The 18,665-nt window shown below is 40.3% G+C and overlaps 1 protein-coding gene across 5 annotated transcripts in view; it reads left to right on the top strand.

Annotated features, from left to right (window-relative positions):
- Nucleotides 1-18,665, top strand: part of TBL1X (transducin beta like 1 X-linked) — a 199,955-nt gene that overhangs the window by 154,740 nt on the left and 26,550 nt on the right. For all 5 annotated transcript variants that reach the window (XM_056329853.1, XM_056329851.1, XM_056329849.1 and 2 more), the window contains 3 exons: nucleotides 6,835-6,980; nucleotides 9,714-9,963; nucleotides 16,513-16,645. In XM_056329853.1, the coding sequence (XP_056185828.1) occupies nucleotides 6,835-6,980; nucleotides 9,714-9,963; nucleotides 16,513-16,645 (529 nt within the window). The remainder of the gene's footprint in view (nucleotides 1-6,834; nucleotides 6,981-9,713; nucleotides 9,964-16,512; nucleotides 16,646-18,665) is intronic.

The raw sequence follows: 18,665 nt of genomic DNA, 5'->3' as shown, positions 1-18,665 counted from the left end.
CAATCCTAATCTTGAAACAAATGTGCAAGCCCCATTGTTCAGCTGATTTTTCTAAAAATATATTTCAACTGCAGCTCTCTATTTTAAATTGCTAATGTGTGTCCTTGTTAAGCCCTTTATGTAATTGTGAAGGTAAGTCTGCAGAAATAAGCAGACACTGCCAAAACCAGAGAGGCACTCTAGGATGTATTACCGAGAAAGAAAAAGCTCAGCTAGGAGAAGAATCTCAGTCTGCTGTGAATAATAAACAAGATGGTGTGTAGGATTTTTGCCTACCTTTTTTTTTTTAACTATTTGTAGAATCTTATCGGTGGCTGAAGGCACCAGACATTATTAACTGCAACCAAATGTATTTTGAAGAAACTGGTGTCCTTTTTGTGAAGCCTCCGCATATGTGAGGTCATATCTTTATGGATACCTAATGACATTTAGACAGAAATTTAAGGAGAAACAAGGATCAGGATCCATGTTACATTCTTACCTCTCAGTGCATTGTACAGAAGGGTAAATAGTAGACTCTAAAATGGCAGCTGCAGTCAAGTACAATGAAGAACATCATTGCAGTCTCCTGGGCAATGGGCAAGAAATTATGTCATTTACCTTAGGAACTAGATTAGTGTATGTTAATCCCAGGATTAAGAAAATACAGTTGCTCTACGTTAAACTGTTTGCTTCTGGTTTTGCAGCCAGAAACTACATTCAGATATGCCCTTATGATATATGTCCCTTGCTTCTTACACTGGTGAATCTAGACTTAATTTAGTGTTAACTTGTGCTGTTTGTATACCGTTAGTATTTGGAGGAAATTATTTTGTTAGTGGTCATATTTCACTCTTCTTCAAAGGAATTTTTTTGAACTGTAGTGATGGGGCTCTAACTTACTTCAGAACACCACATTGCACCACTCTTCCTTTCTTGCCTTCCCACTTAGATGGCACTCCCAAGGCCCAGACATCGAACTTGGGAAGATGTATTTCTGCCGGCTGCATCTGGTTTCTTTGGCAAGCAGTTGTGTGGGCAGCTTTGGAGTTACTTGGATTTGGTAACATGGTAAAACAACTGATGGGACTGTGTGGGGACATCTTTTCCTCCTGCGCGTGATGTTTCTACTTGATGTGTCTAAATCCCACAGGATTTTTGCCCATGAATCCATTTATGGTCATAAAGATTACTTTCCTTTATCCCCGCACAACCAGTTTTTGTTTCCCTGCGGCCTGTACAGCTGTAGCTCTTATGTGCCTTCCATTCTTGCGTGAATTTTACATCGGTCAAAGAGGCACTTGTACAGCCAGAAAACTTGAGATCGTCCGTGGATCCCATTATAATGGTTGCAAGTTTGCTTTACTGAGCCAGAAGCTTTAATCATTTCTAAAACCTTGCTCATTTTTTTATCCTGTACTTGCCTCAGAGAGAACAGTGTGTTACTTTAGAAGATGAGAATCGTAAGAGCTGGTATTGGGAATTGCCAAAAAGAAAGACAACACAATGTCAGAGAAGTCGGTGAAGAGGTGTTGATTTTTTCCACATGGAGGTGATTAAATTGTTACAGAAAAAGAAGGGATTGTCAGATAGTTTATGCCCCCTCATATTTTTTTTTTATTTTTCCTTCACTTTCTGTTGCGATAATAACATCACTAATTTAGTGATTGCTGAAAATTGAACCTAAGATCCCTGAATTTGAAAACCTCAATCTGAACTGCGTGAGTTAAAGAAATAGGAAAAGTTGTTCAAGGAAAGGACACAGACCTCCATATGAAATCTTACTGTTTTGCAGGACGGAGGGCCACACTGGGCATTAGTTATAAAAAGATTTGAAGGAATGGGTTGTTATTTCACTCAGTGTTGGGATAGAGGCTGTTCATCATAAAGATGCTGGGGATGTGTGTGAAAGGCAATTTGATGTTCATAATTCTTTATTCTCTGTTTCGTTCTACAGTAACAAATGTTTCAGTGAAGAATATTATGAGCAATTAAAATGAGTAATTTGTAAATAACTTGGACACATCTGGTTTTTTTAAAAAAATATTTGAACAGTATACTTGTTAGATTTATAGAGAAAACAAAGTCAGTTCATAAACAGAAAGCTGCTGCAGTATTCAACAGATCGCTTAACTCTTGCTAATCAGGGCATCCCTGAGGTAACACCTGAGTAACCAGCAAAACTGAAACATTTCAGAGGTCGTTGCTTCCACAGACCCCTCTTTGTCATTCCCCTCGCCTCTACAAACCCAGCAGTAGGTGCTGTAGCTGTGACAATTTAAGATTTCAATTTAAACAAGACTGCTTTTTATGGTGCTAAAGGGATCAGAAAATGAAAGGAGCACTTACTGAACATCAGCTGGATCTGTGATTGCCAGATGAGCTAGCACTGGGAATACTCAGCAGCACCCTAGTTGAGTGCCTGAAAGGAAGAGCCCTCCACTCCCAGAAGAGGTGAGACACATTCTGGAGAAGACAAGGCATTCCCCAGGGTGCATGGCTGCCCAGTCCCCTTCCCTATGCCTGCGTTTGACAGGCATTTCTGCTGTGAGCCAGTGACATTACAAACAATTAAAACTACGTAGGCTGCAGATCAGACAAGCACACAAAGAGCAGCATTATGTTCATTAAATGAAACCTAGTAATTTTATGATCGATGGCAAATCTTGTTTTAAGGGGAGGCCATTTTTAACTGAAAAAGGAGCAGCCAAGGGGAAAAAAAAATCTCTATCATCTCCATTTTTGCAGTTACAGCAAAATCACTCTGAAATTTTGCAAAACACAGTCCTACATATGCATTTTTTGGCACTGCCTAGGGCAAGAATTTGCGAACGGTTGTGTATGTACCACTGAGAGTATATACAGACACCTCGGTGGGAAAAGATACAGCACAGAACCAGGACCTGTTACCACTGTCAGTACAGAAAAGTGCGGGAATCTGTCAGTGAGGGATTTCACTCCGTTTTCAAGTCAAAAACACTTACATAATAATTTCTAGGCTTGGGGACTGGGAATGGGGTGTCATTGCATTCGTTATTTCCTCTGTGCTTTTATGCTCTGTAAAATCTTTCAAGACCAACTACTCCATAGTTGTTGATAGGTCACCCCCCTATAAGGTGATGATACCAAAATCGGCACTGTTCATTTGGATATATTTTCATCTACAATAACGTATTTACAGATTATACATAATTTGATGGTTTATATTTTCCCATCTTCTTTGAGGTAGAAAAAACCTGGAAGCCTTTCTCTCAAGTCTGCTGAAAAACACTGTTTAGGGCTCTGGTCGTGTAGCAGCACAAGTGACTGCTTTACTGGTATGAAACTGGTTCAGTGTGTGGCCATGCTTTTCCTGCTTTGGCCCTTTGTGTTCATGTCTTTAACCTTAAAACTCATAATCTCATTGCGTGTGTCCTGGAAGGGTTTACTACATTAAGATTTCAGTTATTGGTGCTATTCTAATAGTAATTACTGTTTTATAGTGATTATTTCATTCACTGAAATTACAATTTATGAGAAATACAGACACAGATTTGCAACTTTCATTCATTTCACTGCTACTAGAGCATTTTCAGTTTGGTTCTATTGTAATTCCATGTCATCCCTACTGCATCCTTTCTTCAGATTCCCACTTGCAGAGCACCTTCTGTCTCTGCTCTTGCTCCCCAACTGCCTTGACAGCCTGCACAAAGTCACTGGGAGCGCAGGGGCAGGGGCTCGCCTCTTGGCTTTGCCTTCCCCAGTGTGCTTTCATGGACTTAGAAAGAGAGCCAGGTTAACATTTGTAACACAAGCTAACATTTAAAAAACCTTGCCTTTGTTTAATAGAAGTCACTTTTTTGTAAGACTGAACTATAGAGCTGCAACAGTGCTGTATAATTCAGCGTACTCAGATGCAGAGCCCCAAAGAGAACTGATGACATCTAGTAACTGTAAAAGCAAAGCTCAAGTGATTCTGCAGTGTTATCAGAAGCCTGACGTGGGTACGGCTTCATTCAGGGGTTTGTTAACTGTTAACTGTGTGTTACTTTTAAAACCAGTCTACTTTCATCTGAGCTTTACGTGTATGCTACAATAGTACAAGAAACCAGGAGGTAATTAGCCATCGGTCAGTGGGCTGGTTGACTTGTTTCTGTTGTGTTTGGTTTTCTTTTAATTGCAATTGTATGGGAGGATTTTTCAAAGAGGGTGAGGAACACAGTGTACAGCAGCACCCACTTAAGCAGTTTTAGTAAAGTTTGTCACAACTGATGGAAATGGGTGAGAGAGATTGCTCTTCACCGACAGTGTAGCCAGGAGTTTTGTTTCCCCATATAACAGGTGCTTTGGTAATACTTTCTTAGCATCCAGAGAAACAGTAAAGTAGCAAGATTAATTGCAATAACACAACTGGGTTTTGTGCTGGGAAATTCTTCTCTCACGTGCAGTGAAATGTGTTCCTCTTTTGGGGATGTGGCAGCTCAGTACTGGATAAAGAGGTTAGCTGTGTGCCACAGTCATGTCTTCTGGCAAAGATGGGGCTTGATATGTGCCAGCAGCCAACCAAAAAGTTTGCAAGATACCAAATGCAACAGCGAGAGGTACAAAGTCATAGTTAAAATTAATCCTACTGTAGGTCCACAGTAATGATTTTCTGCTTTTTTACATTTTCTATCAATGTTTGTTGGTTGCCATTTTCATGCCATCCACCTTTTGATTGAATCAGAGACCAAGTTACAGTTTTCTGAGCTGCTGACTCACAAACTACCTGCTGGCTTTTTCAGTAGTTATCTTCAGTGCTTCTGGACAAGAGCTTAATTTTCCTATTCTTCTGCATTCTTAAACTGATTGCTGATTTATCCATTATGCATTTTAAAGCCCATTCTTTTTCAGGAAGGTACCATTACTGTTGTTGATTAATTTAAATACACATAAACATAAATTAGGTGGGATCAGATTCTCTTAATTCTGGTTCGTTGCATGCCATGTGTTTATATATACATAGAGGCGGCTTCAGTGTTCAGTGATCAAGCCCTAGATCTCTCAGACAGGCTGTGTATGCGCAGTGCTTGATTGCTTCCTCATTGTGGTGCCCAGTAATGTGCTTAGATGTCCTACAAAACTAATAACAAGGGAAAAACACTGCCTTGCAGATCTTAGCGTCTATTTTGAATGCAGCAGGAGGTCCAGCAGCTCATAAACTAGACCAGGACATAAAGAGCAATACAGGATAAGAATTGGACCAGGGATTAGATAAATGCTGCTGCAGTTTTTCAGGTGTTTTTTCCTATGCTTTGTTTTTAAACCTTATAATCCTACATAGTTCTGCTCATAGATGGACCTGCCACTTCCTAAAAAGTGCCCAAAGCATCCCCCAAAACGGGGGGGAGTGCCAGGGAGGGAAGTTAGGGTCAGGAAGGGAGAGGATAGAGGCTGTTACCAGGAAGAGGAGAAAAACAGTGGCAAAATAAAATGTGTAGAGGGAGAGAATCACAGAGAAATACATACCTTGGTTTCAAATGTGGGAGGCATTCTGTTTCTCAGCTTGTTTTTGCTATCTATGTATAATCATAATAGAGCTAACTGCAAAAAGGATCTTGAAAACAATTTGAGTGAGAGAGAGAAAGCATTACTGTGGAGCGAGCCCAGAATCCTGTCCTCCAGCCCACACACAATTGGACATTGCAGTGATATGGGGGAAATCCCTTAACGGACAAAACTATAAATGAAACTACTGTTGACAAGGGGAAGAGGCACAGCTATATTTAACGGAAGTATTTTCATTTTGAGGGCTGGTTTCTTTTTCTTTTTCTTTTTTTTTTTTTTTTTTCCTTTCTTGTCTAGTTGGTGGAGGCTGCGAGGGCTCTTCCTGTTTGAGACAGTGCATGGGTGGTTTCCCCAAGGCTTTTAATGTTAGATTAATGCTCTGGAGACAGTGTGGTGATAAATGGGTTCCTACAGTTATATCTACATCCTGTTCCCCCTTCCCCCTCCCGCATCTGCCCCTATGTACAGTCACTCTGCAGCGCTCGCCTTCATACCCAGCAACAGTTTTGAGCAGCTTCAGCCACCATTTAAGTCACTGCTCTTAAAAATCTGTCCACTGCATTTTTTAATTTTCAGTGCCGTCACCTTCATTACCCTTTATTTCTCAGACAGTGACAAAAAAAGAAGCAGGGAAGAGAAAGATTTCTAGTTAAAGGGCAGGCCACCGCACTGGCTTGTTGTCTGCTGCTTGGCAGATCCCAATTAATTACTTCTGCTATTACTGTTCACTTTCAGAAAATATGTTTACAGGAGTGGCCTTTCTGTTGTTTCACGTTGTGCGATGCTCTGCATGTCGTATGGTACTCAGCAATAAATGAGCAGAGGATTTGAAATAATCTTCCCTGGTATATGGGAATGGCTCCCCAGCAGCATCTATGCTGTTGTATTTTATACAACCTGTGCGCTGATAGGGATTTACGTATTTAGCTTCAGCAAACGCCAACACTGAAATGCAGCAAAGGAAATGAAGATTTGAGGCACTTTTTTTAGCTCGACTTGATCTTCTGGCAATTCCTTTTTTTTTATGTGTTTGGTTTTGTTTTCAGGCAGTGCTGTTCTCTGGTTATTTTTCTCTGCGTGCATTTCCATTTCTCTACGGCTTCCCCTATACATGCAGCATGCAGGGGAGGGGGATGGGCGGCGGTGGTGGTGGCAGGGTGGTCAGGATGGCTCTGGTTAACCTCCCTGGCTCCATGCAGCCAGCCTGTGTCCTTCTGCTTGCGCGGCAGCATCTCTCAGATCTCGGAGCAGGATTATTTTTAGACCGTGAAGGTGTATCTGGCTGGTGCGTTTAGATTTCATGTCATGGCTTCCTTTTCCTGCTCTCAGGTTTCTCCCACTCGGCCTTCACCTTCGGTATTGAGAGCCACATCAGCCAGTCCAACATCAACGGAACACTAGTGCCACCTGCCGCACTCATCTCCATCCTCCAGAAGGGGCTCCAGTATGTGGAGGCTGAGATCAGCATCAACGAAGTAAGTCCCACCACTGGCACCCCTTGCACTGCTGACTGGCCTGCCGGGCCTTGCAAAGTGACATGTCCCAGTAGCCCAGAAACAAAAGCCACCGCTCTTGTTTCTCTTGATCTGGTTTAATGTTGTTCCTCATACTTTGCCCCATCCCCAGCAGAGAGCTGAAAAGCTGAGATAGACATGTATTCCAATGTTTGGCTATGGCATTGAGGCCTTCCTTGTGCTGCTTAAATGGATATTCATGGTGTTTCCACTACCCCAGTCAGCAAATCCAGGGTGCACGGATTCTTGCAGCAAACAAGAAAATGCATCTGTTTACAGTTTTGCATTTTCAAGGTCACAGCAGAATTTGGCAGGAAAAGGCTGCAGTGTAGGTTAAAACTTCACTCCCCGTCACCTGCCTAGCAGACAGTGCAGCTTGCAAGCCATGAGAAGCCTTATCAGAAATCCCCAGAGGACACTGCAGAGATTCTTTCCGATTTCAGTAACTTTGGCTCAGGTCATGTAAGACCAGGCATCATCCTCTCATGTACGTGGCAAAGCAGTTGTGTGTAAATTCTGACCCTGGATGGGGCACTGGTTTGTGGGGATTGTACAAGCAGCCGCAAAGTGTCTGTTCTCCTTTCAGCTGCCAGGGGAAAGAAAGAGGGGATGTGGGAAAAGCCAGCATTTTTGCCCTACCAGCCTTAAAGGCATGATGCTTCGAGAGAGGGAGTGAAGCATAACAGATAATCGAGTACTGCATTAGAAAATATTTACCATAGCTATTCGTAATTGATAGAGATCTGTAATGAATATTAATACATTAAAATCTATTGCTTTTTTCGCTATAGCTGAATGTAGCATGTATACAGCATGGGTGAGAACAAAGGAATATAAAATAGAGAAAAGGTTGTGTTGTTTGCAAACTCATTTGGTTTTTTCACTAACGCTCTGTGTAGTTTTCTTTTTATGACTCAATACCAAGTTTAAGAGTTGTGTATACGTTATTTTTTAATTGGAGCAATGACATTTGATATTCATGCCAAGCTGCACTTTAATGCAGTTGTAATAACAAACCGGTGTTAGGAATCTGCCCCAGTTTGCTGCCACAACATTTTGCCCTGTGCCTGAAATTGGAGCTACACAGTTAGGAACTTTCAGCTGTGAGCTGCACCTATCAGTTCAGGTCATATGACAGCTGTAGGGGTCTGTTCCTGTGCATCCAGCTTCAGAATTGGCCTCAGTCAAGACAATAATCTAAAAATACGCATGTGGTCACCATTAAGACTAACGTTGCTCTCGTCATGGTTTGATGCAGTTCAAATACATACTGTTAAGTACATTACAGCAAAGCAAAGGCCATTCTTGCTACGTCTGAATGCCAGTAAGGGCTACATATGTGCTTCTCTATGTGTTAACTTCTGTATGTGTATTACTTAAGAGAAGCGAGTAATCGGTGGGTCTTTAAACTAACATGTATAAAATTTAAGTATTGTTTGTGATCTGTTAAAGGGCATTCATGGAAATAGTCCAGTGAGCAGTTTTACAGTTAAAAATGTAAGATGCCAAAATCCATTGGCAAACATTTTTTTTCATTGTGTAGCGATAATTTGAGCCAGGATTCAAATAAATGTCGATAGAGACACTTGCATAAAAAATGTTGAGGAGAAAAGGAGCTTATATTTTTCTTCTCTGTTGACTCTCTCCTCCTTTTTCTTCCCCATGAGGAAACAAGTATGTGTTGTCTTAACATTGTAATTGAGGGGTAATTCAATGACTACTCCAACGGAAGCATACTAGTCAGCCAAATGGCTATTTTTCTTCTTTAGTTATTGTTATCTATTGAAAATTATATTGTTCCCCAGCTACTTCATGCATCCGTATCCTAATCTTATCTGTGTTCCACAAACACAAATCTTTCACTGCTGGGTCTTCATTATTTCAGAGAATTAAAGGGAGTTTGCAGAAGATTACTAAAATGACACTTTATGGAGGCTACTAAAACCTTTTTCCTATCTTTAAGATAATGGGAAAGTGAAAGTGAAGCAAAGCTAAGTAGATAAAGCAGTTGTTGACCCGAGTCTGTATTAAGTCTTTAAAAACAGCCCTGAAAGGTTAAACTCAATTGATTGTTAAACCTGAAGCCTAATTTACAGAAATCAAAATGAAAGCCATAACTATTATGAATAAAACTACCGGAATACAGGAAAAATAATAGTAAAGTAGTCCTGTACAATCAGCTACAACAGGTGGTGCTGGGCTGATGAACGCCATGTGAGAAACCACTGAATTTGTGAATACATGTTGATTTGGCTGAGGTTCATTATTCATCAGCTGCTTCCATTCCTATGTCCCTGCAAATGCAGGAAGACAAACAAATCAGCCAAAGTCTATTTGCCTTTGTTGTGGCTTTAGCCATGACTCTTTTTTTCCAAATACAAAGCAAAGAGAAACTTCTGTCATCTTTCATACTTGACTTTTCCACAGCATAATTTTTTTGCATCTGTAAAGAGTTTGTATGCCTAAATTTTCCATAAAAAATCCAATAAGTTGCTTACTCGACCAACAGATTTCTAAGTGGAACATGAATACCACCATCGTGGATCTGAGAGAGAGATGGTCCATAGTAATGTGACACTTGGTTAAGTCAAAGTATCTTCATACAACCTATCATTCTTTATCATTACCTCTTTTCTGACCTCGATGGTGAAGATCCTAAACTTGCAGTTTCACTTCTGCTTGTTTTCCCTACAGGATGGTACAGTATTTGATGGCAGGCCAATAGAATCACTGTCTCTGATAGACGCAGTGATGCCTGATGTTGTTCAGACCCGGCAGCAAGCATTCAGAGAGAAACTAGCTCAGCAACAAGCCAGTGCAGCAGCAGCAGCAGCAGCAACGGCAGCGACAGCGGGAGCAACGACGACTGCTGTTTCCCAGCAGAACACACCAAAGAACGGAGAAGCCACTGTGAATGGAGAGGAGAATGGGGCACATGCAATAAGTAAGCTAATCCATGCAGCTGCTTGCCACTGTTGGGCGATTCGAATTTCAGTAATATTCTTATACTTAGTTGGTGTCTTCAAGGTGGTAGAACTCAGAGGAATCATTTCAGGAGGGCAGGGAATTTCTAGAAAGGCCGTTGAGTAAAAATCACATTTCACATCACAGTGCTGTGTTTTACTGGTGTCCTTGCAGAGTCCAAAAACTTTCAGATATCTTCAGAATTGCAGGTTGAAGACAGTATCAAGAAGTGTTCTTTCCTTGGAGCAGGCTGCCCAGACTTCATTAATATTATCAGTCTTAAAGGTGCTTTTAGATACTTGATAAAAGTTGGGACAAGCTATAGCCACAGTTGGTCATTTTGGCCAGGCTAGGAGGGAGATGGGTTGGGACCTACAAGCCCAGTCTCTGTAAATGAAGCATGGCCAGAGTATAGCTCTGAGCACTAACTATACTATGATCATCCGTAGCCTTGGCATGGTGTTTGGCCCAGTTTGCCCTATGCCAGCTATCCATTCTTAAACAGCATTGCCAAGCACGGGACAGGGAGTTGCATGTGCCAAGGACCGTTCCCAGCAGACAGCTTGGATGCAGCCAACCAGTCTTGAAGGCACAGAGGACAGTGTTCCTCACCTGTGTATTTAATAGCACATGCTTAGTCATACAGTCCACTGCAGATACCTAACTGAAGGACCTGCCTTCCTGAGATTTCTTTAGCCTGTGGGAACTGTCAGTTCTCACGAGCTCTGAATTCACCTTTGTTTCTTGGTGACAGCGGGAGACTGTGCTCGTAACTTAGACACCTAAAGTCAGACACATAAAAGAAAGAGTGGACAAACCCGCTTGTGTAACTAGATCTTGACAACTGTGCTAACATTGTGGGGCAGATATTATTGATGGTTCTGGTTTCTGTGTGCAGCCGTATGAGGGCACTAGCTAACTTCTGAAATGAGACCTTAATGCCTGATTGCCTTCTGAGGAAATTCTGGAAGAATGTGCATGGCGGGCTTTGTAGGAAGTCCCAGCAGCTCTGCAGCTCTGTGGCTTAGACAAGTAACAGGTCAGGACTGTAGTCACATAACAGATTCTATTTGTTCTGAAGTGTAGACACCTTTATCAGTCTCCATCTTCACTTAGATCTGAATAAAGTCCTCTGTGGGTCAGTGAGAAAAATGCTTTCTAAACAGGTTTTTCTTCAGAGAATTCCAGTTGGGCGGGATAGTTTCCCCCAATAAAACTGCAGTGATTTAAATCACATTTTTTTATTTGAGAAAGCAATTGTAAAAAAGTTCTGAAAATTCTGAAGATATTCATCTGGTTTTGGACTCTGGATTGCTTATGTTTTACTTCCAAATGACCCTTTTTTAAAAAAAAATTGAACTTCATATATGAAGGGGTGCAAACAGAAATGAAAGCACTTTTAAGTGTATCAAAAGCTGACATTTTGTTTGTTCACACCTTCCTTGACTTGTGAACATTCGGGGGGAATGTATCCCTGTCTCAGGACCAAAAAAGGTAGAAAACTGATTATGAGTTCATCACTAATACAGAACTGCTCAGACTTATTTTCTTCTGATCTGAAGAAACACACATACTATTGTGTTAATGAAAAGAAAGCCTTGCAAATCAGTTCAGATGTATGACCACACTCTACGCCTTGATTTCTGAGATTCTGCCATGTTATTATTAAAAAAAATAATAATTCTCACAGTGATTTTTCATAGAAGGATTTTCATGAACAGTTGCAGATCTTTCTTGGAGTGTTGAGGAGGAGAAGTCCTGTAGGATAAAATTTCACAGGGGTAGGATATGTGTCAGCCAATGAGATATTGTACCAGACAGGAAATTTCAAAGCATTCCTGTAGCTAAGAAGCCCACCAGGCAGACAAGTTAACTGAGCAGTGGCGTTAGGAAAACAGAAAATCCTCAAGGAGTAGCTGGCCGGCTGGCATGTATTGTTGGCAGCTGCTGTCCCAGTTGGTCATCCTGGGTGAAGAGATGAGCTCAGCAGTTTAAGGAGAAGGAGGTTTTGGAGAGAAGATGCTGGGAAACCTAGGGACAGCCGACTGTGATCCATGTGCCTCCCTTGCCTTGGGAGGACTATAGCCTTTCTGTCTGAGGCATCAGAGGATAGCAAGGTGGTGTAGCACAACTGCAGATGAGGATTATACATGAGAGATGCACACAGAACTGCAGAACTGGCGTTCTCACCCTTGAACAGACCTGATAAAATAAACTCCAAGAGATCTGCCTCCATAATTATCAGAAACCACTAAAAATAAAGACTAACAAATGTAGCTGGCAGTTTACTTCATGGGTCTGATTAACACTCTTGCAATTGTTATTTTCCTCTCTTGTGGTATGTTAGAAAAATATAGTTGCGTTAATGAAATAACAAAAGGGTTATTTATACCCTTCCTTTTTATTGCTTATGTAGGGTAAACTGTATATCCAGCCTTACCTTTTCCCTTATCACTGCGTTCAGAGTGTCTGTTTAGTCTACGATAGACTAAGGTGGAACATCTGGCAAGAGCTTGGCTTAGGACAAAAGGTTTAGGGTAGGATTGGACAGAAGTTTAGGACAGGATGTAAAATTACTTAAATAAGGACGAAAGGTTTAGGATAGATTGGACAAAAATTTGGGAGATGATGTAAGATAGGTGAAGTGAAAGCTGGGAAACCTACTGGGTAGACAAGCCTGCTGATACGAAAGGTGTGAGAAACTTCCCAAACCTTCATTTCCACTGTTGTTGGGTTCCACAGAACTGCCATGTACTGGGATGGGTTTGGATAGTGTGCTAGTCCTTAGTCGTAACCTAGAAGTCACCCATATATCAGCCTGTCATAAAAAGGTGGGATGGGGGGAGCGGGTGAAAGAGATGTCTTTGGGAAGTTACCTAGTTTGCATTTATTCTGAGATGGCATTCTCCCTGACACTGTAACTCTTCCCCAAAAAAGCGCTAATACATCTTATATAACATGATACATTTTTGTATGTGGTGTTATCAATATAATATGATAGGGTGATTTGATTTAAGAAAGAGACAGGAAAAAAATAAGCAATAACAACAGTTTGAGGTGCAGATTCAAATACTAACTAAATGAAATCACTGCCTTCTCCTGCTTCCTGAGTAACGTTTTCAGCTTTGAGTCACTTTCAAAATTAGTAGAAAAAAACAATCGGCACATAGAAATGGAGCCAAACTTTGGACTGTTTTCCAACTCAAATATTTTTAGTGTCATTTGTTTCATTATATTTGCAAGGATTGGCTTGGGTTTAAGAAAAACAAAGCTCTGGAGAAAAGTCTGAGCCCAGTCCCTTTGTTATAACTACAGCCATAAAGAACAACTTCAGTGAAAGGCCTGTCAAAAATTTAAGTTAAAAAACACATTTCCTGAGAAGACACAGGGTTAGCACTGGTAGGGTCTTAAAAATACACCTTCTTTAATTTGGAGGAAATAGAGAATTAATATTACTCACTGATGTGTTAGAATTATATTAAAAAAAAAAAACTTAATCATAATTGTTTGGTGGAATATGACTTAATTTCCAGTGAATTGGGATTTTTAATATGTTTTAGGGAAAAGGTTAGATTAATACAGTGTAGAGTTAACCAAAGATCCTCTAGCCTTTAGAAAATGGCTTGTGTTAACATCTGGGCAGAGTCTGTCACTATATGACCTGCAGACTTAAGTTTCTCACCTGTGAGAGTCTGTTGCACTTGATAGAACTGCCCTTTCTTTCAGAGACATTCTTTGTGCGAATGACGTCTTAACTGAGAGCGTTCTGCTCTGAATATACTTAAAAAAAAAAAAAAAAGAGAAGCCTATTCTTGATCATTAACTGCATCCTACTTACCTATTTATTCTTGTTCCCCATGCACACATTGTAGCTGCATCCGTAGGAAAGCCAAATTTTCAGATGAGACCAGGGCTCACAAGAGCTCGTGCTGTGTAAGGAACCCAGTACTCTTACGAGGGTACGTCTTGTGCTCAGGGGTTTCTGCAGGTTTTTGTTGTTATCATAATCATATCCATTTATATTGCTAGTGTCTGTCTGAATCTGAGAAGAGCCTGAAGCAGTATCGCAGAAGCATGAACTGTCCTGTTTGTTCAATGGAGTATTTTAAGTTTTGTGCTTAACAGTAACACTCTGAATATGAATATTCTTACTACTGATGAAAATAGGAAGAAAACACATATAATGTGAACATTTGTGGACGATTTCTGAAAGACTCCTCATCCTTCCCTCTCTTTTCTCCTGAACCACCAAAGCTATAGTGTCAAAATCATTACTGGAAGACAGTAGAAAATAATTCTGCAGGTATTTCATTGCTCCCAGAGGCCATTCAGTCTTTCATGTACTAATGCTGGTATCAGCCGATCAAGGTTTCTTTTTCACAGCATGACTTATTTGTGATTTTTTTCACAGCAGTTAATGATATTCAAAGTGTGTATCTGGGTTCCTCCATCTGGCCATGTGCAAACGAAAAATACTTCTAAGTATCAGGTGGCCTTGCTCTGATAACAACTCATGACTCTGGGACCTTGGAGTAATGCTGCTTCCAAGCTGTCATTTGGTTTTATTCAAGAGTGAAAAGCAGCTCTGCCTTTAGAGCCAGGCAGGTAACAGTAGGATGATATGCGGTAAGAGTAGCATCTCATTTAAATTTTTCAAATTAAAAGCCTTGAAAGATCATGATATAGCCCCCAGCTTCCAACTCACGCTGTGAACAGGACACAGATGAATAAACGCTGCTGTTTTTCTCACGATGGTGATTCTGTGCTGTGCTGAGAAGTAGAGGATTGTGACTTCTAGACTCCTGTCTTCTGGAGTCCCACATCTTAATAATGCTTTGCTCATCATTGCCCTGATTGCTCAGAATATCATACCAAAGTTCCCAGCCACTAGTGTGAGGCTAAATCTCAAGTACTAGTATATCTTGACAGTATTCATTTTAGTAGTTACACACATAGGGAATTATCAAGGACAATGAGTAACTTAGGGACCCGGCATAGGTGTAGAATTTACAAATAGTCGCTTCTAATATGTTTAGTTTTATGCAACAAGTCCATAGGTAAGAAGCATAGTTAAAAATATAGTAGATGTTTTGCATTAGAAATGTGAGCTGTGAAACTACTGTTAGTAGTTTTCTAATTTTGATATTCAGTGCTATGCAACTCATTGAATTACATATTAATTCCATTCCATTCCATCTGTGGGATAGATATGGCACAGACAGTTACTACGATACCTAACCAAATATGCAGTAAGTGCTACTTGTGTGACTCAGCATAAATCAGGCAGAACAAAACAGGGTATTTGAAAGCCTGGGTAAGGATAGAAATCTGGAGATGTTCCTTCCGATGGCAGTTGTGCAACGTCACAGTCTGTTTTGCCAGTTGATGGGCAATAGCTCAGCAGAGCTCGAGTACGAGGACAGATGGCTGATTTTAAATGCCATAAACATGTGGCAATAAAGGAGCATAATTATTCTACTTGCGAACCTATGGATCTCCATATGTGATTAAAGAATGACTAACTGAAAGACTTAACCCAGAAGGAGGACTTGTATTTTGATCAATCAGAGCAGATCAGCTGGCCAAGGCATTGATTAGATAACACAAGGCTGGCTTTCCCCCAGCCTGCCAGTTATCTGCTCTTGGATGTGCTTTCTGCAAAATGGGCCACGCTTCTGCCTTTAACATCTGCTGTCTGCTGTTCCACTGTGTTACCTGTCCTTGGTTGGTGTCTTGTTCGCAGAGGATAATAATTCTGCGTTGCTGCCAGGAAGTGTAGTTTGAGCTGAATGAGGAAGATTTATACTGAAAGCAATGAAAATCTGGAGTGAAAACATTGTTCATGATGCAAATTAGAATGAATTGCTGCCACTAAGAGAAATTGATCATTTTAAATTCACTTTTTTTCCTTAAGGAAATAAAAGAGCTTTATAAAAACAAAGTTACTTGGGCTGCAGTCTAAAAAAAATTGCAGAATTACAGCATGCTGGTTAATTATATGCCTCAGTTGGTAACTTTGCATGTATGATATCCCTGAGAAGGTGATCACTCACCATTTCTCTGCCATCCTCAGGGAGGGAGGACCTTACTCAGTATATTCTTCATCTGTGAGTAGCACACATATTACTTGCATGACACTGCGTAAGAAAATGTATCTGCTGTATTGTTACTTTTTTAAAAGAGCAGCATAAAGTTTTTCTCAAATGTGGCAATCTGTTATTTTAATAAAACTGTAACTAATTTTTAATGAAGCCAGCTTCAAAAAAACCCTATACTGAAATAAATGCTAACTATTTTTTGGAAGAAGAGCTATGTGCATTGATACAAAATAGTTTGGAGAGCACTACATTTTGTAGAAATACCATAAGTTTGAATCATCGTATGGATGAAAACAAGAGTAATGTGGTCAGTGACACAACACAGAATATTATTTATAGCAAATATGTTACTGTTAGCTTTAGGCCATGGGTTTTTAAAGCAGACCTAACAGCATCCTGTGAACTGTTTATTCTGGTATATCTCCTTACAGATAATCATTCAAAGCCAATGGAAATTGACGGGGATGTTGAAATTCCTCCTAACAAAGCAACAGTCCTTCGGGGCCACGAATCAGAGGTGTTCATCTGTGCCTGGAACCCTGTCAGTGACCTGCTAGCATCTGGGTAAGACCATGACTGAAAGCAGCTGCTACAATACAGAGTATATTTAAGAGATGCAAGATGTGTACTAAAGATGAATGAGTATTCTCTTCACTGTTTCTTCAGCCTGCAACTGTTTTTTTCAGCAGTGCTGTTCCTATGTAGCTGTTAAGTAATTATAAGGTGACGCAGAGTGTGAAGCATTTGCACTTTTAAGATGTGTACTCTGTGGACCTGAATACACATAATTTTTTTAAAGGTTTTAAAAATAACTATGGATAATAATTCTCAAGAGTATTTGAAGTTCATGTAATTTACTCCTACTGCTCTTAGTTAATGGTTCACATTGCAGTCTCGGAAAGTCTTTGGCATCCATGTTTTCTTTTAAAAGTACAGAGACTAAACCACAGCTCTGTTTGGCTATGTCTGCATTAGTGTGGTGCACAAACAGGAGTAGATCTGTAGAGCAAAACTGTCACTGCTGTTTATATGGGACAGGGGGCTTCAAGCTGGACCTAATTTTGTCCAATGAGCGGAACATGAAGGAGTGGTTTCAGGGCATTTTGGGTTTAGCGTCACTCGAAAGGAGTCTAGTTTGTGTTCTGCAGGACTGCTAAGCAATGACAACCAAATAAGTGGGACAGTCAGGAGACTGACTTACAAAAAGCTCTTTTGATCCAAACAAAAATACTAATGTAAACATACCCCAACAGCTATATACAGATGCTGTTGGAGTCTCTGTTTGTTCATGCTTAAAGTTAAACCTTAAAATGAAGGCTAAATTTAAGAAGTCTAGCTGGGAGCATGGAGAAAGACTGATAGAGGAGATAAATGGGGTTTCAAAGTCGCCTAGCAGTACCGGAACACATTTCTTACAAGGAAGAGGAGAGTCCATATTTTGTTTCCAACTTTCTGCAAGTTCATCAGAATAGTCATCTTCTCTTTGTTGACCTATATACATGAAAACAAGGAATTAGAGTGCAAGTGGGAAAGAATAAACAGAAATAAATACCAGGTTGGATAAGCAGCACATAATCTCTAAGAGAGTGAAGACAGATGTTTCCAAAGAATACTGTCAGACATAAACTGGATTTTTCGAAAAGAGAATCCTGCTGAATATGCTTCATTTCTGGAATGTCCAGGCCTGATAGTACTTTTAGCACCTGTAGCACTAAGGGGTAGAATTGAAAAAACTGTATGTAGGATGTTTGGATGAAAAAAAATCGGGTTTCAGCTCTTTCCGTAGGCTAAGTGGGTCTTCTGGTGTGTGGTAGGGTCCCTGGGTGATGCCATCATACAGACAAGAGCAGTAATGGCAGCCACGCTCCTATGCCATGCATTTACTGTATTTTCTGCAAACCATACTCCTCTTCCCACTCAGTTTTCTGGGTCTCAGGCAACACTGCTTGGCAGTATTACTTATCCCTAGCAAATGGTTATTACAAAGCAACAAAGTCCTGATGATTAAGGGTAGTCTCCAGTTAAAATCAGGAAGTATAAAACAGTTATTTCAAAGATTGTTCTCTTCCCAGCTTACATTAAAGGAGTGAGCCCTAAAAAGAAATCTGTTAAATGTATAAATAAATAAGAATTAGGATTGACAAATGTGGAAAGAGCTATAGCATATGATAGTCCTCAATTGTCCTGTCCCAAGTCTGAGAGGGTATTTTCGAGGAAAATTAAGTGAATCAGGAGAAGGCAAAGAATCTGTGAGGTGCAGGAAGTGTTACTGCCTACATAATGATTTGGAAATCAACATCAAATCATGTGAACAAACATGCCTCTGTACAACAACTCTTAACTTTTCAGTGTATGCCTAAATGCTTTGACTACCCATAGATGTTAAATCATGGCCTAGTAGTGAAGAAAACATTAAAAAAACAAGCAGAATTTAGTTAACCTCATTAAATTGTTTTCATGTTGTTTCTTATTAAAGATTAAAATCTAGATAAGGTTTCATAAAATCTGGAAGAGCTTTCCCATAGTGGAGACAAAATTAGAATTTCATGGGCTGTCTCGAAAACAATAGCTCGCATATTTAGTA

The sequence above is a fragment of the Falco biarmicus genome, chromosome 2 (assembly GCF_023638135.1).
Source record: "Falco biarmicus isolate bFalBia1 chromosome 2, bFalBia1.pri, whole genome shotgun sequence".
NCBI lineage: Eukaryota > Metazoa > Chordata > Aves > Falconiformes > Falconidae > Falco > Falco biarmicus.
The sequence above is the reverse complement of the archived record's forward strand: the minus strand, read 5'-3'. Positions and strand labels throughout refer to the sequence as shown.